Source organism: Podarcis pityusensis (assembly GCF_964106645.2).
Source record: "Podarcis pityusensis genome assembly, chromosome: 12".
In the NCBI taxonomy this organism is placed as follows: domain Eukaryota; kingdom Metazoa; phylum Chordata; class Lepidosauria; order Squamata; family Lacertidae; genus Podarcis; species Podarcis pityusensis.
Window position 1 is genome coordinate 20,021,052 of NC_138037.1, and position 25,978 is coordinate 20,047,029.

The 25,978-nt window shown below is 44.0% G+C and overlaps 1 protein-coding gene across 4 annotated transcripts in view; it reads right to left on the reverse strand.

The window, feature by feature from the left end:
- Positions 1–25,978, reverse strand: part of JCAD (junctional cadherin 5 associated) — a 67,598-nt gene that overhangs the window by 10,272 nt on the left and 31,348 nt on the right. For 3 of the 4 annotated variants that reach the window (XM_080975272.1, XM_080975271.1, XM_080975273.1), the window contains one exon: positions 2,384–2,741. In XM_080975272.1, coding sequence (XP_080831398.1) covers positions 2,384–2,682 — 299 coding nt within the window. In that variant the 5' untranslated portion in view covers positions 2,683–2,741. Of the gene's footprint in view, positions 1–2,383; positions 2,742–22,660; positions 22,838–25,978 lie in introns of those variants that run through there. The other variant, XM_080975270.1, reaches the window with a different exon arrangement.

Consider the following 25,978-nt stretch of genomic DNA (forward strand, 5'->3'; position numbering starts at 1 on the left):
CAGATGGACTTCCATTTCATGCAACTCAATGTGGTGCCTTCCGTGATTCTAGATTCAGGTAGGTAGCAGTGTTGGTCTGACGCAGTCGAAATAAATTAAAAAATTAAAAAATTGTCCAGTAGCACCTCAGAGACCAGCGAAGTTTGTTCTGGGTATAAGTATCTGAAGAAGTGTGCATGCACACAAAAGCTTATACCCAGAACAAACATAGTTGACCTCTAAGGTGCTACTGGACAATTTCTTAATTTATTCGACTGTCAGACCAACACAGCTACCTACCTGAATCTTAAGGTTTTGTGTACAACATGGGAAGCTGAGTCAGAACACTGGTCCATCCATCTAGCTCAGTACTGTCTACAATGAGTGGCAATGGGTCTCTCCCAGGCCCACGTGGAGTTGTCAGGATTGAACTCAGGACCTTCTGTGTGCAAGGCAGATGCTCTACTAGTGAGCTAAGAATAAAAGAAGAGCCTATTGGATCAAGTCCATCTAGTCCAGCATCCTTTTCAACCAGATGCCTATGGGAAACCCACAAGCAGGAATCGAGCACTCTCTTTTCCTGTGGTTTCCATGATCTGGTATTTGGAGGCATTACTGCCTCTAGTGATGAAGGTGAAGCACAGCCATCACGACTAGCAGCAATCAAGAGCCATCTCTTCCAATTTGTCCAATCCCTTTTTTTAAAGCCATCGCTGCCTCTGGTGGAAGTGAGTGCCATAGTTTAACTACGCACTGCAGTCTTTCCCCAGAATGACAACAGGAGACGGAAGACTTGAAAACGAGCTCTATCTATCTTGAGCTGTCACTCTTTTTGCATCGAGGTCATTTTGCACAAACTGCTTTCCACATTAAAAGAAAGAAAGAAAAAAGTGATGGAAAACACTGCACTGAAACCTAGAGATGGGTTCCATTTACTTAACCAGGATCAAAACACTTTTAAAGCCTTGCATTAGCAGAAGGAGTGACAGTGGGGTGGGGGAGAGAGAAAGCATTTGTTCCGGAGTGCTCGTTTCCATTTTTGTCTGAGCACAACCTGTATTTTCAGCATTTGTCCCTTAAAATAATCTCTGCCTTTCCTTTTGTTCAAAATTTTGTCGCTGGCAGACGGCTGCCAAAGCAGAGTTGCTATGTGTCCACCGCCAAACACAAACACCCACCCACACCCCGCTTCCAGGACGATTTGTCCCAGTTCAAAAGTGCATGGACAGTCGGCCGCAGGGAAGCGCAACTGTAACGGCACCATTTTCTGAAGTGGTGACAAAGCTATCCACAGGGTGGAGTTAGTTTCACGAGACCTTCCGCAAATGCTTCCAAGAAAAGACGACCCTCTTTGGACAGAACACACACAGCTGACTTCACTGGTATAAAACTAATTTAAAAGGAACGTCTGCGCCCTAAAAGGGGGCAACATATAAAGGCTGAGTTTGGGTTGAATCTACCTGTACTGCTGTACTAAGGTAAAATATGTACTGAGAAAAAGACACCCACAGTGGCTGGGACAACCCAGTCAGATGGGTGGGGCACAAATATTATTATTATTATTATTATTAATAATAATAATAAGGGTTTCTTTCCTTACTTCAATATGGTTCCCCAAACAATTTCTCTCTTTCTCTTATCTACCCATTATACTCCTGTAACATTTTTTTAAAGCTCACTATGCAAAATGCACTAACTGATTAATGGCATTGATCAAGTATTAATTTAAAAGAGGAACCTCTGAAGATGATTCAGATACTTCAGCTGGCACAGAATTCAGCGGCCAGGTTGCTCATGGTAGAAAGACGGTCTGAGCACGCAACACCAATCCTGGCCTGACCGCACTGGTTGCTTTGCATACAGAAGATCTCAGGATTCAACCCCCTGCATTACAGGTAAGGATGGGGGTGTCTTCTGCCTGCAACCCATGGAGAGCATCTGCCAATCAGTTTAGACGATACTGAGCTTGATGGACCAATGGAATAAGACAGCTGTTCATACCATCCTACATTCCTCAGTTCTTATTTTCCCCTGTCCTCCAAGCTTTTGACAAGCCAACTCAAGAAAATCCAATCTCCGACTGGACATCCTCTGCATCACAATCTTACTGAGATACTCACTTAGAACCACCAACAGACTGATCGCATAATAAGCAAAGAAACTCACTTATTTAGAGATGCTTTGGATCTTTCCAAAGTCTCTCTCTGTCCTGTTCTGATTAAGGGCTAGACACAAAGAGGGTATTATTAGCAAAAACAACCACTGGTTGTCAAGGCTGGAGGTGGTCACAAGCAGAACAAATTAATAGTTGCTCTTAACATAATCAAGGCTGTTGGAAAGCTAAACTGAGACTTTGGCTTGAATTTGTACATGTCTAAGAAAATCTTGGAAGTGGGGATCTTACCGTCCTTCTGAAGCATGAGTATTAGCCAAACTCGAGAAGTCTTTATGGTAACTGGGACCCAGATGCCTCCCTTGGATGGCATGCCTAGCTTCATTGTCATTCAGGTAGCTTTTAGCTACTGTCTTCTTGCTGCCAACACTGGCTCCAGAGTTTGTCGGGAACCCATTCACAGTTCTATGACAAACTCTCCTATCTGTGATCTCTTGCTGGAATCCATCAGTTCTGTTCTCAAATGAATTGGTGGGGGCTTTAGACAATTTGTATCCATGAGAAATCAGGAGATCTTCTACGCTGAACATGTTGCACTGGCTTCATTCACCTTGGTACCCCTGGAAGTTCTCTCGAACTGGGCCCATCACTAAAAAAAAGAGAACGCAAAGGACTTGTGTGAGTATAGAAAGGCATATTGGTCCAACTCCAAAGCAGACAACCAGCCCCAGTTTATATATACATATATAAAAGATCTAACTGCATGCAGAGAGATTTCATTAAATCGCCATCAAATCTATAATAATTTATAGAATTCTGTTAACATAAAGTGTGCTTTACCATCTTTATTTGGTTACTTCTTGCAATCTCCATGCAAGGTACGCTGCTACTGTTACATACTTAGGGAATTGAGGCTGAGTGCCAATGAATTGTGATCCCTGAATTTCTATTACTTGTCGACCAAGTCTATGACTGAGGTGGGATTTTAACCCAGAGCATTCATGGCAAAGAGATAAAAGTTGTCTTGAATGGTCTTGGACTAGTATAAAAGGCTGAGATTTAATACATTTTGTAGCTCTTCCTTATGCATAATGTAAGAACACTTGGTAGTACATTTCGAAGGCAAAAGCCCAGCAATGATACACTTGAATAACTCAAGAGTCGACCACATCAAATGCCTCTGCTAGCATGACCAACTTGAAGGTCCATGCATAAGTCATGTGTCTTTTCTGGCCACGTGTGGCTGGGTCTACCCACTTGTTTTGCTGTACTGTTTCCTGAATCCTCTGCAGCTCTGGGGAGAAAATCACTAAATGCCTAGATGCCCACCCAAACTTCATAGACACCCAGGTGCATAGCATTTCTCAGCCCTGGTAAAAGCCAACCATACAAAAAGAAAAAGGAAAGACAGGACTTTGGAAATTCAAAGACCACAAAGCCAACTCCAATGTTACTTTCCCTGCAGCTGCTTTTTAAAAGGAGAGTTACGTGTGCATGGGCATCCCTTAGCTCTTGCACCTGGAAATGAAACGTCCTTTGCAAAAAGTTGCCATTGCGGCAATGCCAGACACTTGGTAAGCTTTGCCTAGAGCAGGGGTAGCCAACCTAAGGCCCGTGGGCCGGATGCGGCCCAATTGCCTTCTCAATCCGGCCCGCGGACGGTCCGGGAATCAGCATGTTTTTACATGAGTAGAATGTGTCCTTTTATTTAAAATGCATCTCTGGGTTATTTGTGGGGCCTGCCTGGTGTTTTGACATGAGTAGAATGTGTGCTTTTATTTAAAATGCATCTCTGGGTTATTTGTGGGAAATTCGTTCCTTCCCCCCCCCCCCCAAAAAAATATATAGTCCAGCCCACCACATGGTCTGAGGGACGATGGACCGGTCCACAGCTGAAAAAGGTTGCTGACCCCTGGCCTAGAGAGTCTGATCTGTGATGGCCATTTCACCATGCTGGACACCACAGCCATTTGGTGATAGATATGCATCCTAAAGGGAAAAACATGTGGGGAACGAGGAGAGACAAAACTGCAAAGATTAACATCTCCTTCTTGTCTGAATTCACAGGTGTTTTACACAGCCTTTGCTGGCTGAAGCTGATGGAAATTGCAGTCCGTAACATCTGGAGGGCACCAGGTTGGCAAAGACTGGTCTAACACTTGTGTTCGTCACACAAGGTTTATTGTACAGCGGATTTAAACACACACAAATGCAGAATCAACTTTTGTGGTTTAACGGCATGACCATCTTTGCTTTGAAAAGGATCATTCCCACCATCTAGTCCAGTGTTTCCCAAACCTGGGTCTCCGGCTGCTTTTGGACTACAATTCCCATCATCCCTGACCACTGGTCTTGCTAGCTAGGGTTAATGGGAATTGTAGTCCAAAAACAGCTGGAGACCCAAGTTTGGGAAACACTAATCTAATCCAGAGACAGGAAGCCATCTTCATTCCAAGGGCCACATTCCTTTCTGGGCAACCTTTGTGGGGCCACATGTCAGAACAAAGTGGTGCCAGAGACAAAAGTGCGTGGAGCAACAAATGGAAAACTCCACTCTTTTCACGTTAGGGAACTTTCGACACTCCCTTCTCTGTACTCCATCCAGGCAAACAAGATGTGTTATTTGAATTCACGGATATGTGCCAGCCAAGCAAAAACATCCGAGGAGGCTGTAAAGCAGGGACTGTCCAGGGGGCAGCCTGGAGAGAGGGGCTGTGGCTAAGAAGAGGCCTGAGGACCAGCTAGAGAGACCTGGAGGGATAAGCTGAACTAGTCTAAGTAGTCCTTGGAGGCACAGCAGAAGTTTGAAAGCAGCCAAATCCACACAGGAACAAGTCATTGTCAGTTGCAGCAGACGCTGCAAATGCAAGGAGTCCCATTCTTGAAGGGAGGTGGCAAAGAGAAGGAAGAACTGCCAATTCTGGTATAGCCTTCTAACAGATGGGGAGGTTGGTTCAGGGCAACTTGCAATTATTTCTCCATCCCTAATTGTTTTTTCAAGCATAAACACCTGGGACTGTGCGAGGAACTCATAAGTACAGAACATGGACGAACAGCTGGCTGCTAGAACAATTCGCCCTCCAAGAGGAAGATCCACTTTGAGCACCGTAAAACAACAGCATGGCGTTGACAAGTCACAGGTGCAAGGAAGAAATGTGCTTTTCCTGGTGGTATATAAATTAACAGGAATGGTTGTGTGTGCAGTGTCCATTTTCCGGCCATTGACTGTTGCCTGGGCAGAAAATAGGATCTAAGAAGCTCTTGAGAGACCCCAGGAATTGGCAGTGGAAGTAAATCATTAGCGGCAAAATTGCAAGGTGATGAAAACCATCCCAGGATAACTATGCAGACTTTCAAGAAACCTGGCTAGCTAGCTGTGAAGGGTGATAAACAAATACTGTTTGAAAGACACAAACTACTCCAAGATAGTCTCTTTGGGAGCAGGATTCTCATCTTGGAAGTTGGAAATGGTACCTTGGGTTTCATATTGCCAAGGGGAAAGAGGTCACCCCAGTGTAAAGAACAAAAAGACCCAAACTTGAGCTGTAAATCTAAACTTAAGAACTGATGTAGTAAAGCAGGTAAATCTCACTTCTGCCCCTAATTCAGCCTCCCCACCTGCAGCATAGGGACCCACTTTATAGGGATACTGTGAGAATAATTTATGCAAAGCACCCTGATTAGTGCTGTATAAATAAGTATAGCATCACCATCATTTTTGCAGCTCACCACAAGAAACCATTGGGAACTGCAGTTCAGTGGGAATGCAGAGATTTCTCTGTTAGATACCTTAAACTCCCTGAATTATGATCCCCAGGATTCTTAGGGAAGGGATGGAACCAGGGATATGTGAAGGTTTATGTTGGAAATAGAGAACTGAAATATGTGCCGAAATGGAATTCAATGAGAGCACATGCTTGGCATGCAGAAGTTCCCAGCTTCAATCATGGGCAAATCTGGGTACAGCTAGGAAAGACTCACTGCCTAAAACCCTGGAGAGCTGCTCTCAGTCAGTGCAGACAATATGGAGATAGATGGACTAATGGGCTGCGTCAGCATAACTTGATTTTCATTTGCACATTTGCACACAAGAAAAACAGAGACAGCAGAAAAGGAAGTAAGAACTTTATTTTTAAAATGTCATTCTTTGTATTAGGTTCTGAAATAACAAAAATACAACAACGATGATGTTTACATTTGTTAGTCACTTATCTTGCGCAAGGCTACCCAAAATGACTTACAACCAATAAGATCACATGCAGTCTTATAACCTGCTATGTGTTTTGTAATTAAGCTTGGCAGGCATGTTATTTGCTTTCATTGTCCTCTCTCTCCACCCCACTCTGTCTCTTTTTCCATATAGTAGACCTATATGGAAACTAAATATTATACAATGTCCCTGTACATTCCCCCCTTCCCTAAGCCATAGTTTGTATGAGCACTACAAGTAAACTGTGGCCATTGTATCAGATATTCAACCTTTTATTCCCTCTCTACTCCCCCAGATTGGTTATATTGACCCCAAATCTAGTTACATCATTTACAAATAAATATAATTGCATCATGGATCTCTATATTATACAACAAGCTGGTTCTGGCTCATACTGCTATGTAGCCATTCTCTAAACATGGAAGGCACACAGGAAAGATCCCTCAGTGAAGATGTTGCCTCACCCAACACACGTTCACAAACCCAATAGCAGGGACAGTATGAGTGTGTGCTAATATCTGGCTGAATTCCTACTCTGGTCTGAAATGCCAAAGCCGCAGGGGGGTGATTGCAGTAGCAGTACTTTTAGATGTGTATTGCTGGCTTTGGAAGTTCATGAAATGAAAAAACAAGCCCTGTCAAAAATATCTTTCTCCCCCAGCCTGCCCCAGTGGAGCTTCGTTCTTCTAAATGCTGTGGAATTAAGCCTGAACATGAGATGAGAAACACACAAATACACAGGATAAGAAACAATGAAACAAGTAACAGGCAACCCAGACTCATGCATTTCTGATCTGATTCCCAACCCATCTGGCTAGACTTCAATCTCTTAAATATTTGCAGAACTCTGTATTGGCACAAGAACTCTTCTCCTGCACATGCCCAACAGGTCCTTTGTGCTCCAGAAAATGATATTCAAAGTGTTAAACAGGAAACTTGTTCATCGCCTCCCAAATGACACGGAAAGGCAACTCGTTTGCAGCTCTCCAAATGATGGTGAAACAAAAGGACTGTTTGGACTGTGTCAAAGCTACGAGAGAAGATTATCTTTTTGAACAGTGGACTGTTTGCTAATGGTCAGTGGACTTTTCTAGAGCCAGCTGCAGATGTTCTGCTCAATCGCTTTCGCTAGCCAGAAAGCCTTGCTCGTGTAAGTATTTATGGCAGGAGGTAATTTTTGTGGCACACCACATACATACGGGTGGAGGCTAGAAGAGTTGGAATGTTTCTCTGGCAAGGGAGATATGAGCTAGCGGGAAGGAACCATACACATTATGCTTTGCTTCTGGAGAACTGAAGTGATGCTGCATTCAAGATTAGTACCATCAGTCTGCTTGCCTGCCTGCTCTCCTACTCAACCTGTATTTTTGAAAACAAGCAGCTATCACAAAAACGTCCACAATCACCGCTACTCTCTCTTCAAACAGAAATAAATCTGATGTCCCTAAAACTTCCTACAGTTTACAGAAGCAGGGAGCAGCACATGGAAACAATGTTGTCCACCTGATCTCATTTGCCCCCTTTATACCATTTGACATAAATTCCCCACCCTCAAATTGTGTGATTTTATTTATTTTTTTGCAAGTGTTTTCTGCAGCATCTCTTCATAACCATGATGGATTTATATTGGCCCATGTGCACATCATTCTGCTGTATTCATTGTTCTGCAATGCTTCCCCAGTGGATAACACAGCAAAAGTGGGGCAAAAATAAACAAAACCCCTAATTTTTGTGGTATGAAAAATTACAGGATTTCAACATGAAGCTATGGGACATGAAAAGATTACAAATAAGTCATATGCCTGCCCCAAAATCTTTACAAACACAAACTGTATTGAAAGCAGGATTGCCTTGATACCATCCTGTGAGAAAATTGGGTTTTTAAATTAATTTTTAATTTGCAAATTTAACAAAGAAAAAGAAGACCATATAAAAAGGATGCAGTAACTGTCAGTACATCCATTAAATATATCAATTAATGTAAGGCCTCCAAATGTCCACATAGATATCCACATGAAATTGATGTCTATAGGAAATAACGTTCACATGTAGCCAGGGCAATGAGATCCTCAGATCATTGTATGACAGGAGATATTTATCCTTCCAGGCTCAAAATCTCCTAACAACTTTAAGGGCTTTTGGTGTCCTGCTGCTAATCCCCATTTTATAGGAATGACATTTCAAAGTACATGAACATCTGTAAACCTTTAGGATTTCGCCAATACACAATTGATACGGATGAGTTCAGACCAAAAAGAATATGTCACTGGACAAGCCCACATCATATGCCTCAAAGAGGCATTTTCAGTTTTACACCTCCCACCGCTGTCTCCACAAACAGTTGTGGAGTCCAATATACCCAAAACATTAAATTTTGCTGGACCAATCTCAAATCTAAAGGGACATTCCATACAAATTATAAAGCCGCTTTCCATTGTTTAAGCTGTACTAAACATTCTAATTCCCTATTCTGCACCTCTCTTAAGGTCTTGAAATTCTACCTTACAAAGATCCTTTAAGCCTTTATTGACAGCAGTTATGGGGTTAGCTTTCTGTAACACGTATAACTGCCCCAAAACCTCCATGAGTGCAAATCATCATGAATGCACAATAAAAAGGACATCTGGAGGGGCTGATAATTATAATCTCAAGCAGGCAATGTAGTGCGCATTAAAAGCAAATGCCCACTGAGCAGCAAACAAAGCAAGAAAACGAACAGTGTGGACCCCCGGGCTTTCCCATCAGAAACTGGCTGAGATTGAACGTGCAGCCTTTCTAATCTGATGCAAGAGTTAAAAAGGCTGGGAAAACATTGTACCTTCCTGGGGCTCCTTTGTTTTGTTTGCCAATGACATCACAGATTTCGGAGCCGATTTCGCTTCCTCAGGATGCTGGCTATCTCCCCAGAGTTTCCGACTTGTCAAACTTTAAGCCAGAGCAGTTTTGTGGAAACATGAGCCAGACCCTCTTTAGCTATCTCCAAGCTACACTGGACATGCTTATATTTTAAAAAGGACTTCCTCACCCAGCCGTTGCAGAAAAGAGAGGAAGCAATGAGATCACCCTCATCCTACTGATTTTTCCCCCTTCTCCTGCAACTCACTAAGATGACTTGTTTCAAAGAGGAGGAATCACTCTCATGCCTTCCCCCGGATTAAGGCCATAATGAGGGCTAACAGGAATGTCACTTGATGCAGAAGTGCTACAGGCGGGCACTCAGCTCAGGCCATTCTCCTAAGTTCCTATCTCTCTAATAAGTGAGCAAAAAGGAAAAAAAGATGCCTGGAGGGGAATGTCAAAGAAAACAACACGACGTTCTCCAGTGCCAAATTTCCTTTCCTGCCTGTTCATCTCAACACATTGCTGTTTCTCTTAAGGCGGTTTTTGCACAACAAAAAATGTCTGAACATTTATTATCTGAATCAAGCCTGGTGGGGAACCTGTAGCCCAGGCATAGGCAAACTCGGCCCTCCAGATGTTTTGGGACTACAACTCCCATCATCCCTAGGTAACAGGACCAGTGGTCAGGGATGATGGAAATTGAAGTCTCAAAACATCTGGAGGGTCGAGTTTGCCTATGCCTGCTGTTAGCCCACCAGACAGTGATGGACTCCAGGTTCCACTACCCCCGACCACTGGCTATGCTGGCTGGGCTGATGGGAGCTGGGAGTTCAGCAATGTCTGTAAAGCCACACATTCACACAATCTAAATGGAAGTCACTAATCCACAGAAGAGATTTCAGGGGGCAGGGGATAATGTGTAACACATATCTATACAAAAATATTTAGTACAGTGGTACCTCAGGTTACATACGCTTCAGGTTACAGATGTTTCAGGTTACAGACTCCGCTAACCCAGAAATAGTACCTCGGGTTAAGAACTTTGCTTCAGGATGAGAACAGAAATTGCACAGTGGCGCAGCAGCAGCAGCAGGACGCCCCATTAGCTAAAGTGTTACCTCAGGTTAAGAACAGTTTCAGGTTAAGAACGGACCTCCAGAACGAATTAAGTTCTTAACCCGAGGTATCACTGTATTGTGTACACATACAGAAGCAACAACAGACATCAATATGTTGTCAGGGACAAGAGCAGAGATGTTGGGGTAGATGGTGGGTGCTCCTGGGTTGTGTTCTTCCGACCCACAATGCTAAGAAGAATGGAATTGCCTATATTTTGAGAACTGAAAGAGCACAGCCTTTATAATTTGGCATTTTGAGACCCTCAGCTTTTACTTTAGAAAAAAAAAATATGGCCCAAATCCAGGTAAAAGTTAGTCATATTTGTCTCAATATGACAGGTTAGCAGTGACTAATTGCAGTCTCATCATCAATGAAACTTCAGCATGACTTTTTTATTATTATTTAATGGATTTTGTCTACCTGGACATGGTGCCTCATCTTTTACTTTCCTCCATGCATACACACACTTGCCCCATTGTGTGTAAAGCGACACACAAGAGAGTATGAAGATGACAACCTGTCTAATGCCCCTTGGCAGAAGACGTAGGTGGTAATCTATTTAACATAAGTTTTGGGTTAAAGGAAACTTCAAAAGAATGTTTTAAAGAGTCATATATGCCACCCTGGGCTCCTTTGGAAGGGCCGTATATAAATTTAATAAATAAATAAAATTACATCTTGTTTATGGACTTAATTTTTTTTTCCTGAGAAAAGGCAAACAAAACAAATGTGCTTCTACTCTCCAGAACGATAGAACAACACTTTTAATTTATTAGGCACCACCCGCGGATGTTCTTTGCTGCTGTGCCCCTGGAGTTGCATAAATAACTGAAAATATAATAAAAACAATGCAACATCTATCCCCCAAGCCCCGCCCTCTCGTTTTTCACGGATAACAAAAATATTATTTAAAGGATGGGGGTGGAGGAGAAGACGTGGGAGAAAAACAAAACACACATTCAATTGTGGCCAGAAGTACAATTTAACAACAAAAGGAACACAGTTTGAGGTGGGGGGGAGGTCTCCTTAAAGAAAAAGCCAAAAAGCCATGGCCTATGGTTGTTACAATGATGAATGATGTGCTACACACATACACACACACACACACACAGAGAGAGAGAGAGAGAGAGAGAGAGAGAGAGAGAGAAGTAACTAGCACAGTCAGATGAAGTCAACCTGAGGTGAACAGTGGATTCTTGAGTAGATGGGTGGTGCTGAATCACAGATAGCCATCAGGACACAGCCCTGGCAGAGACCAGCTCGCAGCTGCCAAGATAACTACTGAAGCTCCTTTGATGGCGATAAAGAAAGCACATCAGTCTCCAACATTACAGAACATGGTGTGTGTTGGGGGGCGGGGTCCCTCCATCTTTCTTTTATCCCTGGATTCCATGCTCTTTAAAAAAAAACAAAAAACCCAAAAAACCCACCTTCTGTACAACAGTCAATATTCAAGAACTCTCTCCTTCCAAGCACCAAATGTCTATTTAATTACATTTAACTTTTAAGTCATTTCAGCTTTTAAAGCAAAGTTTCATTCCACAAGTTGCCCTGTGTTCCCAGAGGACTTTAACCAGTGCTTTTTTCTGGGGAGATGCAGGGGGACACATACCCTTAACATTTTGTGAATCTAAGTTTGGCCTCATTGAGGGGAAGTATTTCAATGAGAGTAGGAAAATGAGAGTACCCCAGGCATTTTTTTAAGAAAAAAAAGCACTGCCTATAACCATGTGTTCTATGGATGTTGAATACTAAGTAAAACTATGCCAGGTTGATTCAAAAGTAGACTTTATTGTCTGTTCGGCTCTCTTGAACATGGGCTGTCAGTTTCTCCCTTAATGTTAAGTCCCAGCATCTCAAATCTCAAACATTTATAGAATCATAGAATCATACAATTGGAAGAGACCACAAGGGCCATCGAGTCCAACCCCCTGCCAAGCAGGAAACACCATCAGAGCACTCCTGACATATGGTTGTCAAGCCTCTGCTTAAAGACCTCCGAAGAAGGAGACTCCACCACACTCCTTGGCAGCAAATTCCATTTCTCTCTGCATTTAGAGTCATGCAATAGTAAGCCATGCAACAGTCATGAGGTGAGTAATAAGACCCATCAGGAAGAGAGAAAAAACTAAGGGCTTTATAATTGGTGTGATGTAGTGGTTAGAGTGTCAGAACAGGAGCTTGGAGACCAGGGTTCAAATCTCCACTCAGCCACAAAGCTCATTGGATGATTTTGGGCAAGTCTCTGTCTCTCAACCCAAGCTACCTCACAGGGTTCTTGCGAGGATGTAATGGATAAATATGAGATTTTAAAAGAAATCAAGAGTTCCTGAGCAGATATCCTTTTGGAAATCCTTCCAGCAGTTCTACCCAACACTGTTACTCCTCCTCACCTTGAAATATTTCAATTCCAGCTAGCCATTGCAAGAATTCAGTAACTAAGAAACATTGCTCATTTCCTCCTCCCTCCTGATCCCTTCTCCTCTTATGCCATGTATTTTATATTGTAAGCATGAGAACAGGACTGTCATATTATTCGCATTTGTAAGCCAAGAATTCCAGACACTGCAGAGATGGCACAGTTCACACAAGGAAAGTAGCACCAAATCTTTGGCTCTGCCTCCTTGCAAAGCTGGACCTTTTCCCAGTTGTTGCATATCCAGTTCAGACGTTGGCTTTATTTCATTATCTTCATAATAATCCCTGCCTTGAGTAAATGCCTGTTAAGAAAAGTAAGGCTGGTGACAGGGTTGTGTACATGTGGGTTTTTAAGAGTTTCACAAGAGTGTTGTGAACTTCACAACAGAAAGATGTGGCTTGTGTGGTGTGAACACTCATTTTGTTTTTCCTGCTGGTAAAACAGGTTTTCAAATTGCTTTTAAAACCTGCAAAAAACAGTTTGGCCATTGCTCTGCCCATTTTGGTCTCTGACATTTAGACTCCACCTTTTCCCCCAAGGAGCTCAAGGTGGCATACAGAGTTCTCTCCCTCCACATTTAATCCCCACAACAACCTGTAAAGTAGGCTGAGAGACAGTGACTGGCCCAAGGTCACCTCAAGAGCTTGGGGATTTGAACCCTGGTCTCCCAGCTCCTAGTCTGTCACTCTAGTCTGGCTCCCACCAGAATTTGTTCTTGCACAACAGAATGATCTCCCCCTCTCTATCCCCTGTGCATCCCCCTAAATCCCCTTTCCCTGCACCCCTGAGGCTCATCTTTCTCGACAGCCTTCTCCTTCCTTGCCCATCCCTCCATATCGTCTCATTCATTAAACCTATCAAAGTACAGGGAATGGAGCTCTTTCCCCGCTCGAAGAATCAACTCAAGAAAAAACTTCAGACAGAAACGTTTTATTTCTTCTGATCCACCTCTACCAGTTCTGAAAACAAAAGAACAACAGCATCAAAATAAATTCTGCTGGTTTTTAATGACACTGAGTGAGAAGAAATGTTTTAACGAAGAATCCATCAAGGCGTTTGTATGACAAGCAACACAGGGTTATAAAACTTGGGTTCCACGATTAAAAGGAACACACACATCTACAACGCAAAATAGTACATTCAGTGTGGGAGTTAAGTGGGAGGGCATAAGTGAAGACACCTCTCAACCTGTTTTTGGACTACTACTCCCATCATCCCTAGCTAGCAAGATCAGTAGTCAGGGGTGATGGGAATTGCAGTCCAAAAACAGCTAGAGACCAAAGGTTGGGAAACAATTGTTTTAAAGAAGTTTGTTGATTGGGATACAGACAGAGACTACCCACTGAGCCAAGAGATAAAGACCCAAATGCTCTACCTGCTTCCTTGCCCTGTCTTCTGGGACAATTTACAAGATCTTTGGGATGGCTTGGGAGAATTTTTTGTCAAAATGACTGAAATTAATGCCACAAAGCTATTGAAATGAATTTGTTTGTGACACATTTGTATCAGCAACAGAAATGATCACAGGTTTATGGTTAGAAAGTTACCAAAATACTTACTTGGTGTACAGTGGTACCTCAGTTTACAAACTTAACCCGTTCCGGAAGTCTGTTCTTAAACCGAGGCGCGCTTTCCCTAATGAGCCCTCCTGCCACCGGTGCCCTTCCACCGTTCGGATTCTGTTCTTAGACCAAGGTAAAGTTCTCAAACCAAGACACTATTTCCGGCTTTGCAAAGTTTGTATACCAAATTGTTCTTAAACCGGACTGTTCTTAAACCGAGGTACCACTGTACTTATTTGGATGCTTACTTACGGCACACTTCAGAATGCCTTGACTAAATATACAAAACATCAACCTGGCTCTAGGCAAAGGTTGATGGACAATTTCACCATTCATTAGATTCCACCCCCCAAATGTTGGTTTCACGGCTGCCCAGCTGCTGTTGACCCATGAAAGGGCCTACTCGTTCTCGGTGGAAATGTCCTCATTAACAACATTCAGGAAGAATTTTAACAATTCTGCTCACTTGATGGCTTAAAGATAGACACTGTTCCCAGCAACCGTGAAATTATTAGCTATGAGGGTATATGACCTTTTAAAAAAAATATTAGATGCTCTTAATATTTTTAGATGTCCTAAATAAGTTTTCATTTTATTTTTAGCAGTATTGTTTTGCTACTTCGTTGTCTGCCGCCCTTTGGAGAGGAAGGGTGGGTCAGAAATTTAAGAAATAATAATGATGCAATATTCATCTTTTCACCTCTGTAGTGAATTCCACATGTCCCTCCAGCTGTTTATCTTGTTATTGCAGAGAGATAGCCCTGTTAAGTTGTATTTGAGGTGAGTGGATGGGGAACAGGACTGAACATGCTGACCCCCACTCCACTCCAAACCTTCATGCATTTTGCTTAACATCTGCATGTAACCTGTGTGCATACACAACAAAAGCTGGAAAGAGCGATGTGCACACACAGCTGCATGCAGATGAGCTCGTTTTGCTCTGAAAGGCCGCCTATGAATATTTCAAATAAATAAAAATACATGGTCAGCTGAATGTGTGAATGTGGATAATCCTTCCACCCCAGTCACCTCTTTGTTCATCACAATGTGTGAATAGGACTATTGTTGTTTCAGGGTAACTCCATCATTCAGAGAAATTTCAGTTTACCCACAGTGAAGGCCTGGCTAATTTCAGGGTCCTAGCCAAACTCTTCTCATGGGGCTCATGCCACGCCTCTATGACCAAGGGAGCAGGAACTTCAACTCATGAACTTTCAGATGTTGTTGAACCACAACTCTCATCATCCTAGTCCATTGGCTGTGCTGACTGGGGATGATGGGAATTGAAGTCAAACAACATCTGAAGGGCCACCAGTTCCCCACCCTGATCAACTGAGAGGCAAGGCCAACTATCAGAAGCTAGGGATGATGGGAGCTGTAGTCCAACAACAGCTGGAGACTCAAGTTTGGGAAACCCTGCATTTGAATTTATACCTTGTTTTGCAAATAAAAAGTTCCAAATAGTTGCCTTTAGATACCAGCATTTCTTTACAGAGTTACAGAGGGAGCAATGAGGGAAGGACAAGGGAGGCTTACTGCCACCAGACAGATAAGCAGTGCCCAGATGTGCCTTACACATGGGATGGAGAAGCACAAGTGTCCTTGGTTAAAATACTGAAGGTGAAAAAGAGGGAGAATGGAGAGCGAAGCAAGAAAACAACATATAGCTTGGAACTATAGTGAGACCCTACCCAAGAGACTCAAACTCTATTCAGAATTATAAGGAGTACAACACTGAATTGAGTATCCTGCTGCTTCTCACTTGCTGAATGACAAACCTCAATTGCTTAAAGTATTTCTCACTGAGTTTAGGCATGTTCAGTATTCAAGTAGAAATAGTAATAATAATTTATTATTACGGTCAAATACCAGTTGAAGAAGCACAACTGAGACTGCTTTCACAAGAGTGAAATAGACATTTGAAACAATATACAATAACAGCTTATAGATTAAAATTGAAATAGTCACATGAACACAAAAAGACCTAAGGTTAAAATAACATGCAGATTGACCCTGGGACACCCAGGAGGCCAGCTACAGCAGTTTTCCTAGCAATCTATTTGTTCCAGGGGGTGTTCTGCGCCTACAAATCTGTGCACAGAATCTGGCGACCATCCTGGTCGTCTTGTGATTTTTGCCTAAGAGGAGAAAATTGAAGTTTAGGCTTGCCCAGCGGGTCAGCAAGCCTCACCAGATGGGGGTCGATGTGCCTCATCATAAAAAGGACATCTAAAAAATAAGTGTTCAAGGCTTCCCATTTCCCCTAATGGGCAGGCGCAAAGTCTCTGAGTGTATGTGACTTTTCCAAAAGATCCTTCCAGAACCGGCGAGGGCAGAGCCGAACTTCTGGTAGTTTTAAGTAAGGATAATGCACGGGCTTACGCTGAAGAAGATATGAATGTAGAGACTGGAATGAGACAATTGTAAAGTGGGGACAATATTTACTACCCTGGTGTTACAGATGTGCTTCAGAGAGCACTATGTGATCTACACTACAAGCAAAACACCCAGTCAGCCTCACTACTCTGGTGAGGCAGCTAATTTTTCAGTGTAGTGAAAGGGCAGAGAATTGCTGGTTATTTAATTTGCCAGCAGCAGATTTAGGACAGTGCAGGCAGTTCCTCTGCCCAAGGTATCAATGAAAGGGGGGGCAAAATAATGACATCATGTACTTGGGGGCATGCGCAGAACAGAAAGTGAGAGAGGGAAAGGTGCCAAATTTTGTCTTCACTTAGGGTTCAGTATTACCCAAGTCCGCCCCTGATGTTACTTTTTGTAGCAGCTATAGCATTTTTCAGGTGTGGAAGAAGCACTTTGCCTTAGATGCTAGAATCCCTTGGCTGGCCTTTGATACAAGGCACCTTGACTTAGACCAGTCCTACCATCATTGTGACAGGTGAAGAATGTGCAGAAGGCTTACCTATTGCATCTTGGCTCATTCTGTACATAGAGACAAATTGCAGTAACCTATGGGATCCCCATCAGTAGGAATGAGCTGCCCCTCCACCTTCTTAGTAACAAGAGTGGAGAGTGATTTCTGCTCTTATCATCACAGTGCCCTAAAAGAGCAGTACCATAATGCCCCTCCCCAACTGGAATGAAAACAAAACAAAGAGCTGCAACTACTGAAATTATGGTTGGAGTTAAACCTGATTCCCATCCTTGCAGTTCTGGTGGGAGGTGAAATTCCCATCCCCGACAAATCACAGTTATCAAGAACAAACCCTGGATAGTGAAAACCCCAGAAAAGGGGTACAAGGTTTGCTCCATAATACAATCAAAGTGATCAACCTGTTCTGACAAGCTTAAAGCATTAACAGCTCTTTTCCGACAGCTCAAGTCACCTAGGATTTAGCTTTGTCTCCTTTCCTTTCCTTTTTATTTTTTTATTAAAAAAAGAGTATTAGGAGAAAAAGAGGATGACCACAAGTAAAAGAAGACAAGGACTCCTGTACCAGGCTGGTATAGTTGGGATGATTGAAATCCATGTTACTTTCCTTTCACCTGAATGGTTCAAGTTTGCATACCTTTAAGGCATGAATTTCAGGCTGTACTTTTTGCATTTCATTGCCAGCTAACGGGGCTGCATGCCATTTCTTTTCCTCTGCACCCATGAAGATATGTGCCTGCCTACCGAGGACGGCACTCCATGCATCTAATAAAATGGAAACTATACCACATGCAAAAATTGTTAGGCTTGGATCAAGTTCAATTAAGCAAAGTCTGCCACCCTAGTCCTCCTCCCTTCAGCTATCTGTGCTCCCCTAAAAGATCAGCCGCAACTTTTGGAAAGCCACTATGATAGAAATCAAGGTGCCAAGCCATTAGTGAGAGACTGACCTGTAAGTGTATGCTAGGTACGTGTGGATGCTGTGAACCACCAGTTGCTCCAGAAGTCAAAAACTTATGTACCTTATGCAGCCATCTTTCAGCATCTGTTATTATAATGATTACTGTTCCATTGAATTTTCTACGACGGTGCTCTTGAGACAAACTTGGCCAGGCCTCCCATGCATGTTAATAGATCCCATCAGCCTGCACAGTCATCTACAGTTAGATCCTACAGAGTTCACTGAGGCCGCTGAAGACTTGCACTTTCCTTTGTAGCTGGAAGCGAGCAAGCTTCCCCCAGCATTCCACTGCCAGGCCATGGGCCCTTGGAACAATGCACAATAGCCAGCAAGATAACCTTTTCCACGAAAGGAGTGGAAAACAACATCTGTTAAAACCCCAATACATGGCTTTGCTAAAAGGCCCAAAGGACTTTGGAGGTGCAGCTCTCGGTGAGTTGAGAGAGTTCAGAAAAGGAAAAGTTTAAACACAGCCATGATTGCATGCTGTGCTGTATTCTCCTCCATCAAACACACATGCACTCCAGCTCAAAGTTAATTAGGGTGGACTCCAGCCAAATCTGTTAACATGGAAGACTCAGGCCACATTTCACAATGAGCAGGTCACCTCTCCCAAGAACTTCAGAAACCATCACCCCGAAGATAAATATACTCTGGCCAAAATGAGGCTTGCATTTGTGCAGGTGGCTGCTTTGACACAGTCCAAAAAAAGTATTTGTTCAACTATCTCACCATAATTAAGCACAGTTTTGCAAAGATTATTTGCTTTCCTCTTCATAAAACAAGAGGTCCTTTGTTTACTCCCCCCATTGTGTTCCTTAGATCATGAGAGACAAGTCTAATTGTGTACAATACAATATACCACTGTAATCTGTCAAAAATGGAGAGGATAAAGTGGTGATCCTCAAATTGCTTTCGTCTCGTTGGCTACTCCGAAATAAGCAAGCAATTACGGAAGAGTGGTCAAAGGGATCAAGGCACTCTTTGCAGTGTTATTTATGGAATGTGGAGTTATTTCCTCCTCACCCACTACTGTCACTAGTAGCATGTCACATGGTATGCAAATCTAGGAGTTGATTGGCACACTGGGTGGCATGCAAATTGCATCCACTCTTGGATCAGTTTATCACAGATCACCTTGGGAGCAAATTAAGTACAGCACAACTTGTCAAAGACTAGAAGAGCTTCAGGTCCCATGCAAGGGCCTGTGCCCTCCGGATATTGTTATATACAACTTCTACCAACCTTGACCATTGCCTTTTTTGCCTGGGTCTGATGTCCAGTTGGAGTCCAACAGCTGATGATGTGGTGTTGGGGCAGGGCTGACCTAACCGCCTGACAGCCAAGTCACTAGGGAAAAGAGGGGGCGGGTAGGCGGGCATGGTGCAAATGCACCAGCAGAGCCCATCAGACGCTCTTACTGGTCTGTCTGTTTGCACTGCACTAACCTCCCCCTGCCCCACCACTCCATCCACTATTGGCAACATCTGCACAATTAGCAACTGCAGGAATAGCTTTTAAGCAACAAACTAAAGGCACAGGAAGGCAAGCAAGATTGGGATCTATGCCTGTGGGGCAGGGGGGCTTGAACCCTTTTGCCCCCCACCTTGTGGGCCGGCTCTGGATTAGTGCCCCATATGCTTGCAATCTGCAACATGAAGAACCTCCCACTCATTCCCATCACCAAGTCTTGGGGTGGAATGAGGTGTATCTTTCTGCACCAATTTGTCCAAGACTGACCCAGAAATGAACACAGTCTTAAAGGGGGTTATTAAATGATGATGAAACAACCCCCCCCCCCGGAGTCCACCCCAAACCAACTTACAGCATTTACTGAAGGAACCATACTTTTCATTAAACTCTTTCCGTAGGCTATGAAGTTTTAAAACCCTACCTATACTTGTTCAAAGCTGGATTTTTTTTTCAACTAAAGCTGACTGTGTCAACATTGCTGACTATTATAAACTAAATGCGCCTAAAATAGCAGACAAGTGTGTGGCATTTTATGGCTGAAATTGATTACATCTTGGAAGAGCGGGGCAGAGAATGGGAGACCTGGATTTCACTGCAGTCTTCAACAAGCATTTAATTCAATATATTTATAGTGTATAGCTCTGGACAGAGCTTTAGCTGGGGAACAATAAACACCCCAGGGATGCAAAGGCAGCAGGATCCTGGCAGAGAATTTTGCATGTTTTAATTTAAGTGTTAGATCCCTAAGACTTAATGCCTATCACTCTGTGAGCACCAGAAGTATCACATGTCCCAGTTCAAGAGGATTTTAAGAGCACACGAACTAATCCAAAACTTTGAGAAAGGGGGCTGGGAATATTACATGGCGTCTATAAACTATATTAGTGATGGGAAAGAGGCTTAACTCAACAGAAGGTCCCAGGTTCAATCCCTGGTTTCTCCAGGTAGGGCTGGGAATTTCCCCTCTCTGAAACCTGGGAGAGCTGCTGCCAGACAATACAGACAAGCAAGATGGGCCAATGGTCTGAAGGCACATGCAGACTGCATGGCCAGGTGGATGGGGTACGTCAAACATTTATGTAATTTGCTAAAGGAAAGCAAACTGCATCTCACTTTTTTCTCCTTTCTCATTTTATTTCTTTACACTTAAAACAGAGTACAGAAAATGGTGTCAGCATTCAACCAAATAAAAAGCTTTGCCCTCTTTTACCTGCTGCTTATGAGCTGGCTACACTCACTTGTAGATAAGAGTCCAGGAGAGGCCACTCTGCATATGGTCAGAGGCACTCTCCTTCATTTTGACTTTGCACTTTTCAATCTAAGCCCTTAATTAGGATCTAGAGGAGCCCTTGCAAATTCTGACTCAAGTTCAGTATAACAAATATCTTAACCAGTCAGATGCAAACACTGAGAAACAAAAACATTTTCACTGATATAAAAGCTCCCCTTTTTGCCATAGGTGAAAACATTTTGTTTCTGAATTGTACCAAGAATGACATTTGCTAGGTACTTGTTATTTGGGAGAATGGACTGCATTCTTTCAGCACACCTGATCTCCATGGAAGATTCAACTTACACATAAAACAAACAGGAGCAGGGAATCTCAGAGTGGTGCTCAGAAACTGACATTTAATATGCGTTTAGAAAACAATCTTCTTCAGAGTCCAACGATTCTCTATTTGCCCAATTTTTTGGACTACAACTTCAGCCTGCAGGCTGGAGGGCACCAAGTTCAAGCCTGGAATACCTTTTTACATTATTGCACCAATAGCCCATTTCATCACACAATTTTCAGGCATGATTTTCCTCTTGTCCTGTAAGACAAGGAATGTCCATGCTCAGATCTGCAAATCTGCATTTCTTCAGACCATATAGAAAAGCTATTGTTTCTGTATTGAGTTACTATAGCCAAGCAGCTAGTCCATGGCACCCATTGCCTTCCAAGCAGGGCACCACAGGCGCCGCTCAGTTAAGCTGTCTAACCCTAAATCCAGCGCTGTGTAAAACGGAAACTCACCAAAACTTGTCAGGGATTTCCTTTCTTTCCACTGGTGCGGCTTAATGTTAAGTGTGGGGTGCGCAGTGGGGAACCACTGTTCAAATCTCCACTCAGGCAAGAAGCTCCCTGGGTGACACACATTGTCTACCTCACAGGGTTGCTGTGAGGATGAAATGGAGGGAGGGGGGAGGGAGGGAATGAAGGGCAGCCCTGATTCCTGGAAGGGTGTGGGAGGTAAACTTAAAATCATCTAAGATTTCTATGTGCTTCTCCCACAAACTGAAGGAGAGGGAGCAGGTAGATAAGATGCAGAAGTACATTTCGTGTCCCCCACCCACAGAGAGAGAGAGAGAGAGAGAGAGAGAGAGAGAGAGAGAGAGGCAAAAGAACGGCACTTTGCACATGCTCAAACCAAGCCTCCTTACTTATCAGCTGGATAGTGGAAACCTGCTCCATGGCAGGTTCTCCATTGCAACCTTCTCAGGTGCAAAGCCACCGCTTTAATTCTACCTTCCTTCCCCCAAAAGTGGGGGGGGGGGTGAAATGGGGCAACAATTAGATAATCGCCCTCTCCAAACACACACAAATAAAACTCAGAGTGAGACACTTTGCAGAGCGTGAGAAGAGAGTATCTGGCCTCCAGATTTGGAGCGGAGTTGTTATTCCTATCCCCTACTCCGCACCCTTCCAGCCCAGCCCGGGCAGCGCCGCGCCGAGATCTGCCGGGCTACCACCGTCCTGGCTGCCAGCACGTGCAGTCGGCGACCGCACCCTCCGTCCATCTCCATAGAGGGAGGGGGCTGAGAGATGGCGAGAAGGGAAAGGCAGGCAGAAACGACACCCCCCCCCCCACGCACAAACAACAAAAATCGGCTGGGGAACGACGGCCGAAACTTTTGAGGCGCCCCAGTCTAGAATCGCACAGCTACGTGACAGCCAGGCCGGCTTGGAAAAGGAGAGCGGAGGTGGGGGGGGGAGAGGTCTCTTCTCTTCCCCCAAGGCAGATTTCCAACACAAGGCACCGCAATAGTCCAGAGGAGGTGATGGACGGGAGAGAGAGAGAAAAGCAGCTGCTCGGCCGGCCGGCGACTTACCCTGGGGCTCATCCGCCCCCATGGTGGCCTCGGTGCGCTCTGCGCTCGGGACGGAGCCCCGCAAGGAGGGAGCGGTGCGGAGGGAGCAGGCCGGGTGGAGAGAGAGAGAGAGAGATGCCTCGCTCCCCCTTCCCTTCCCTTCCCTTCCCTTCCTCTCCTCTCCAGCGCTCGGCTGGCTTTGAAGGGAGCGAGCAGCTCTCCCTGCAAGTTCTGCAAGCCGCCTCCGCCTCCGCCTCCTCCTTCCTGAACACCTTGTGGGCTTCCTTAAGTTCGCTTCGGCTTGAAAAAGGAAAGCAACCTCTTTGGCAAACCTACAGAGCCGGGCGGTAGCATTCTCTCAGCGCACTGTTTGTCAACACACACAGAGAGAGCCACAAAGACATCACCGTGGCTTTTAAACAAAAAACAAAACACACCATGAAATCTTTGGAAAGTTGCATCCTTGTTGTTTAGCAGGGATAAGACACATAAACTTTCGGTGACAGCTTGGTCAGGTTTTTGGTGGTCCAGCTAGAGGTGAGGTACGGGTTTCAATTCGAGAGCAGCACTGTCTTCTTCTGGGCAACTATTCTGCGGGCCACAAGCTGGTGGTGGGTGGGGCCAGAGCACACGTGTACATTTACACATGTAAATTTTACCTCTGTACAGCAGTCTAGTTTCTACACACGCTCACACACCCCTCTCAACCCTCCATACCTGCGAGCATCCTCAGAAAGGACACACAATCTTCTTAGGACTACACTTAGAGCTCACCTTTCCTCCAAGGAGCTGCTCTAGTGGCATGCATAGTTCTCTTCCTCCCCATTTTATTCTCACAACAACCCTGTGGGGTAGGCTAGGCTGAAAGTCAGTGACTGCTCTCCAAGGTCCCAAACATAGCTGGGATTTGAACCCTGGTCTGCCAGGTCCTGACCTAGTCCTAGGGGAATTACTTCTGAGCAAGAAGCCAAAGGGAGGGGTCACCACTCAGTGGTGCAGGCTACGGTGCATTATGTTCAATCTATTACATCTCTGGGGAGGACTGGGAGAGAGACCCCCATCTGAAACCCTGGAGAGCCACTGCTAGGGTACTAAACTGGAAGGACCAACAATCTCACTCAGCTTCCAATGCCACCAAGCAAAGGAGTGTGCAGCAAAAGAACTTTTGATAATATCAGTAAACGTCCTCAGGGACTTCTCCCACTTCTCTAGAACAGAGATTCTCAGGCCATGTGCCGTAAGAGCCTCTCTCCCACACCTCTTGCGGGACACAGCTTGAGAATCCTTGTTCCAAAATGTATGCCATGAAAAATTAAGGTAACCCACCCTGGTGCTTGAAATATTCACGCCGCACGGCGCTTGTGCTTCTTTTGCCACTATATGGGCCACAATATCATCCCAAAAGAGGCAGGAAGAGGCAGGACTCTGGATGATGAGTCACAAAAACAAACTTGAAAGTCTCACTATCACCTCATTTACTTGCCACAGCAAGGGGAACCTGTTGATTACCAGGTACTTCAGCAGATGAAGTCACTCTTGCTTAGGGAGGGAAATCCTGGGGCTGTTCCTCCCCACCCCTTGGTTTTAATGCTATATGAAGACACCATGACTATGTAACCATTGACATGGTAAACCTGTGCCCAGGTTGTACCACTTCAGACTAAGGGGGGAGGGTGTTGCTTCAGATCATGATTCTCAGCTTCCTTAAAGCATCTGGATGGCCACTGTTGAAAAGAGAAATGGACTGCTCCATCCCTTCCTACTGTGGTCGCATGTTTCCCCATATCTTTTAATATCCTGCTTATTATGGATTCATTTCCTAGGAATGGAGTCTCTACCTTCCACCTTGCACTTGTCTTATCTATGCAGAGCAAGAACCATGTTCTTCAGTGTCCCTGTCAGCTCAGGCATACTGACTTTGCTTCATTCAAAATGCATAGAAGAGTTATTTGTTCAAGAAGAAAGCATAATACTTGTACCAGGAGAGGAATACAGGCATCCACAGGAATTATTGTCACTGTGGGGCAGGAGGCAAAGAAAAACACTGAAAGGAGGGAGCAAGCTTTTTTTTTTTTTTTTTGCAAAGAATAACACCTGTACATTTTGTTGCATATCTCAGGTTCTAAAAATGCAATTAACTTACTCATTCTGAAAAATGAAGGCTGGGAATCTGGGGGTTAGGGTTCATCTGGAAGGTCAAACATGTTGGGCGTTAATATAAAGCATTACATTTTTTAGACTGATTCGGTTTTTTGTCATTTAACACAGAAAATTATTAGGTGAAACTTTCCCCACCATGCCAGGTGATGTTTGGGCCTCCTAACAACTCTCAGCACCCTTTAAAGGAAACAGTTTCCTGAATTCTTTGAGGGGAAGCGATGACTGTTTCAGTAGTATAAGAGGGTTTTAAATGTCATGTGTGAATGTGACAATAACAAAGAAGGTTAGCAAACCTTCCCGGCAAGCAGAAGAACGGGAGAAGGGGCAAAGCTGTCTGTGGAAAAATGGGATGGACGGCCATTATTTACTCTTACAAGGGGAGCTAAAATCTAAGATTATTCTCTAATAAAGGAATGCTCTGGAGAATGGCAGCAGTGTCCTATTGGGGAAAAAACACACCACTTTGCTTATGCATGGGAGCTTCAGTCTGTGCTTTTTATGGTGTGAGATGATGAGAGATTAAACTATATCTCCCCTTCACATTGTGTCCCCTTATCACATATTACTTTTGATGAGTCATGTTGTGGTAAGTGAAGTGGTGTGTCTGTTGAAAACCAAGATGGGTGATACTGTTGTCTTCAGTGGGATCAAGGCCTGGCTGCAAGTGATTATTCCCCAAAGCACAGGCACCTAGATTGGCAGATGTTGCCCCATCCTCAGCTTTGCTTGACCAGGGTCGGTGATTTTCCTCTGCCTTTAGAAGACAGAACCCACTCCCTATTTCTTCCCCTGTCCTTTACATCTCATGTGTGTTTTAGATTATGATACCGTAGGTCACATGCATCCCATACATTTGCAGCAACATTATACTGCTTTAACAGCCATGCTTTCCCCCAAAGAAATCTGGGTACCACAGTTTGCTGAGCGTGCAATCCTACACGAGTCTACTTGTAAGTAAGTCTCACTGAGCTCAATGAGGCCTACTCCCAAGGAAGTAGGTGTGGGATTGCAGCCTCAATGACACGAGCAGACTTTAGCAGCTGCCAGCTGGTTTCACTTTGCAGAGGTTAGTATGTGTGTTAATTTTTCATTCAAAACTCTCTCTCTTTTTTACACAGTTTTCTCTAAAGCCCTTGAGGCCTGGTTTGCATTTCAGAGAATATCTCGAAACTGCCAAAT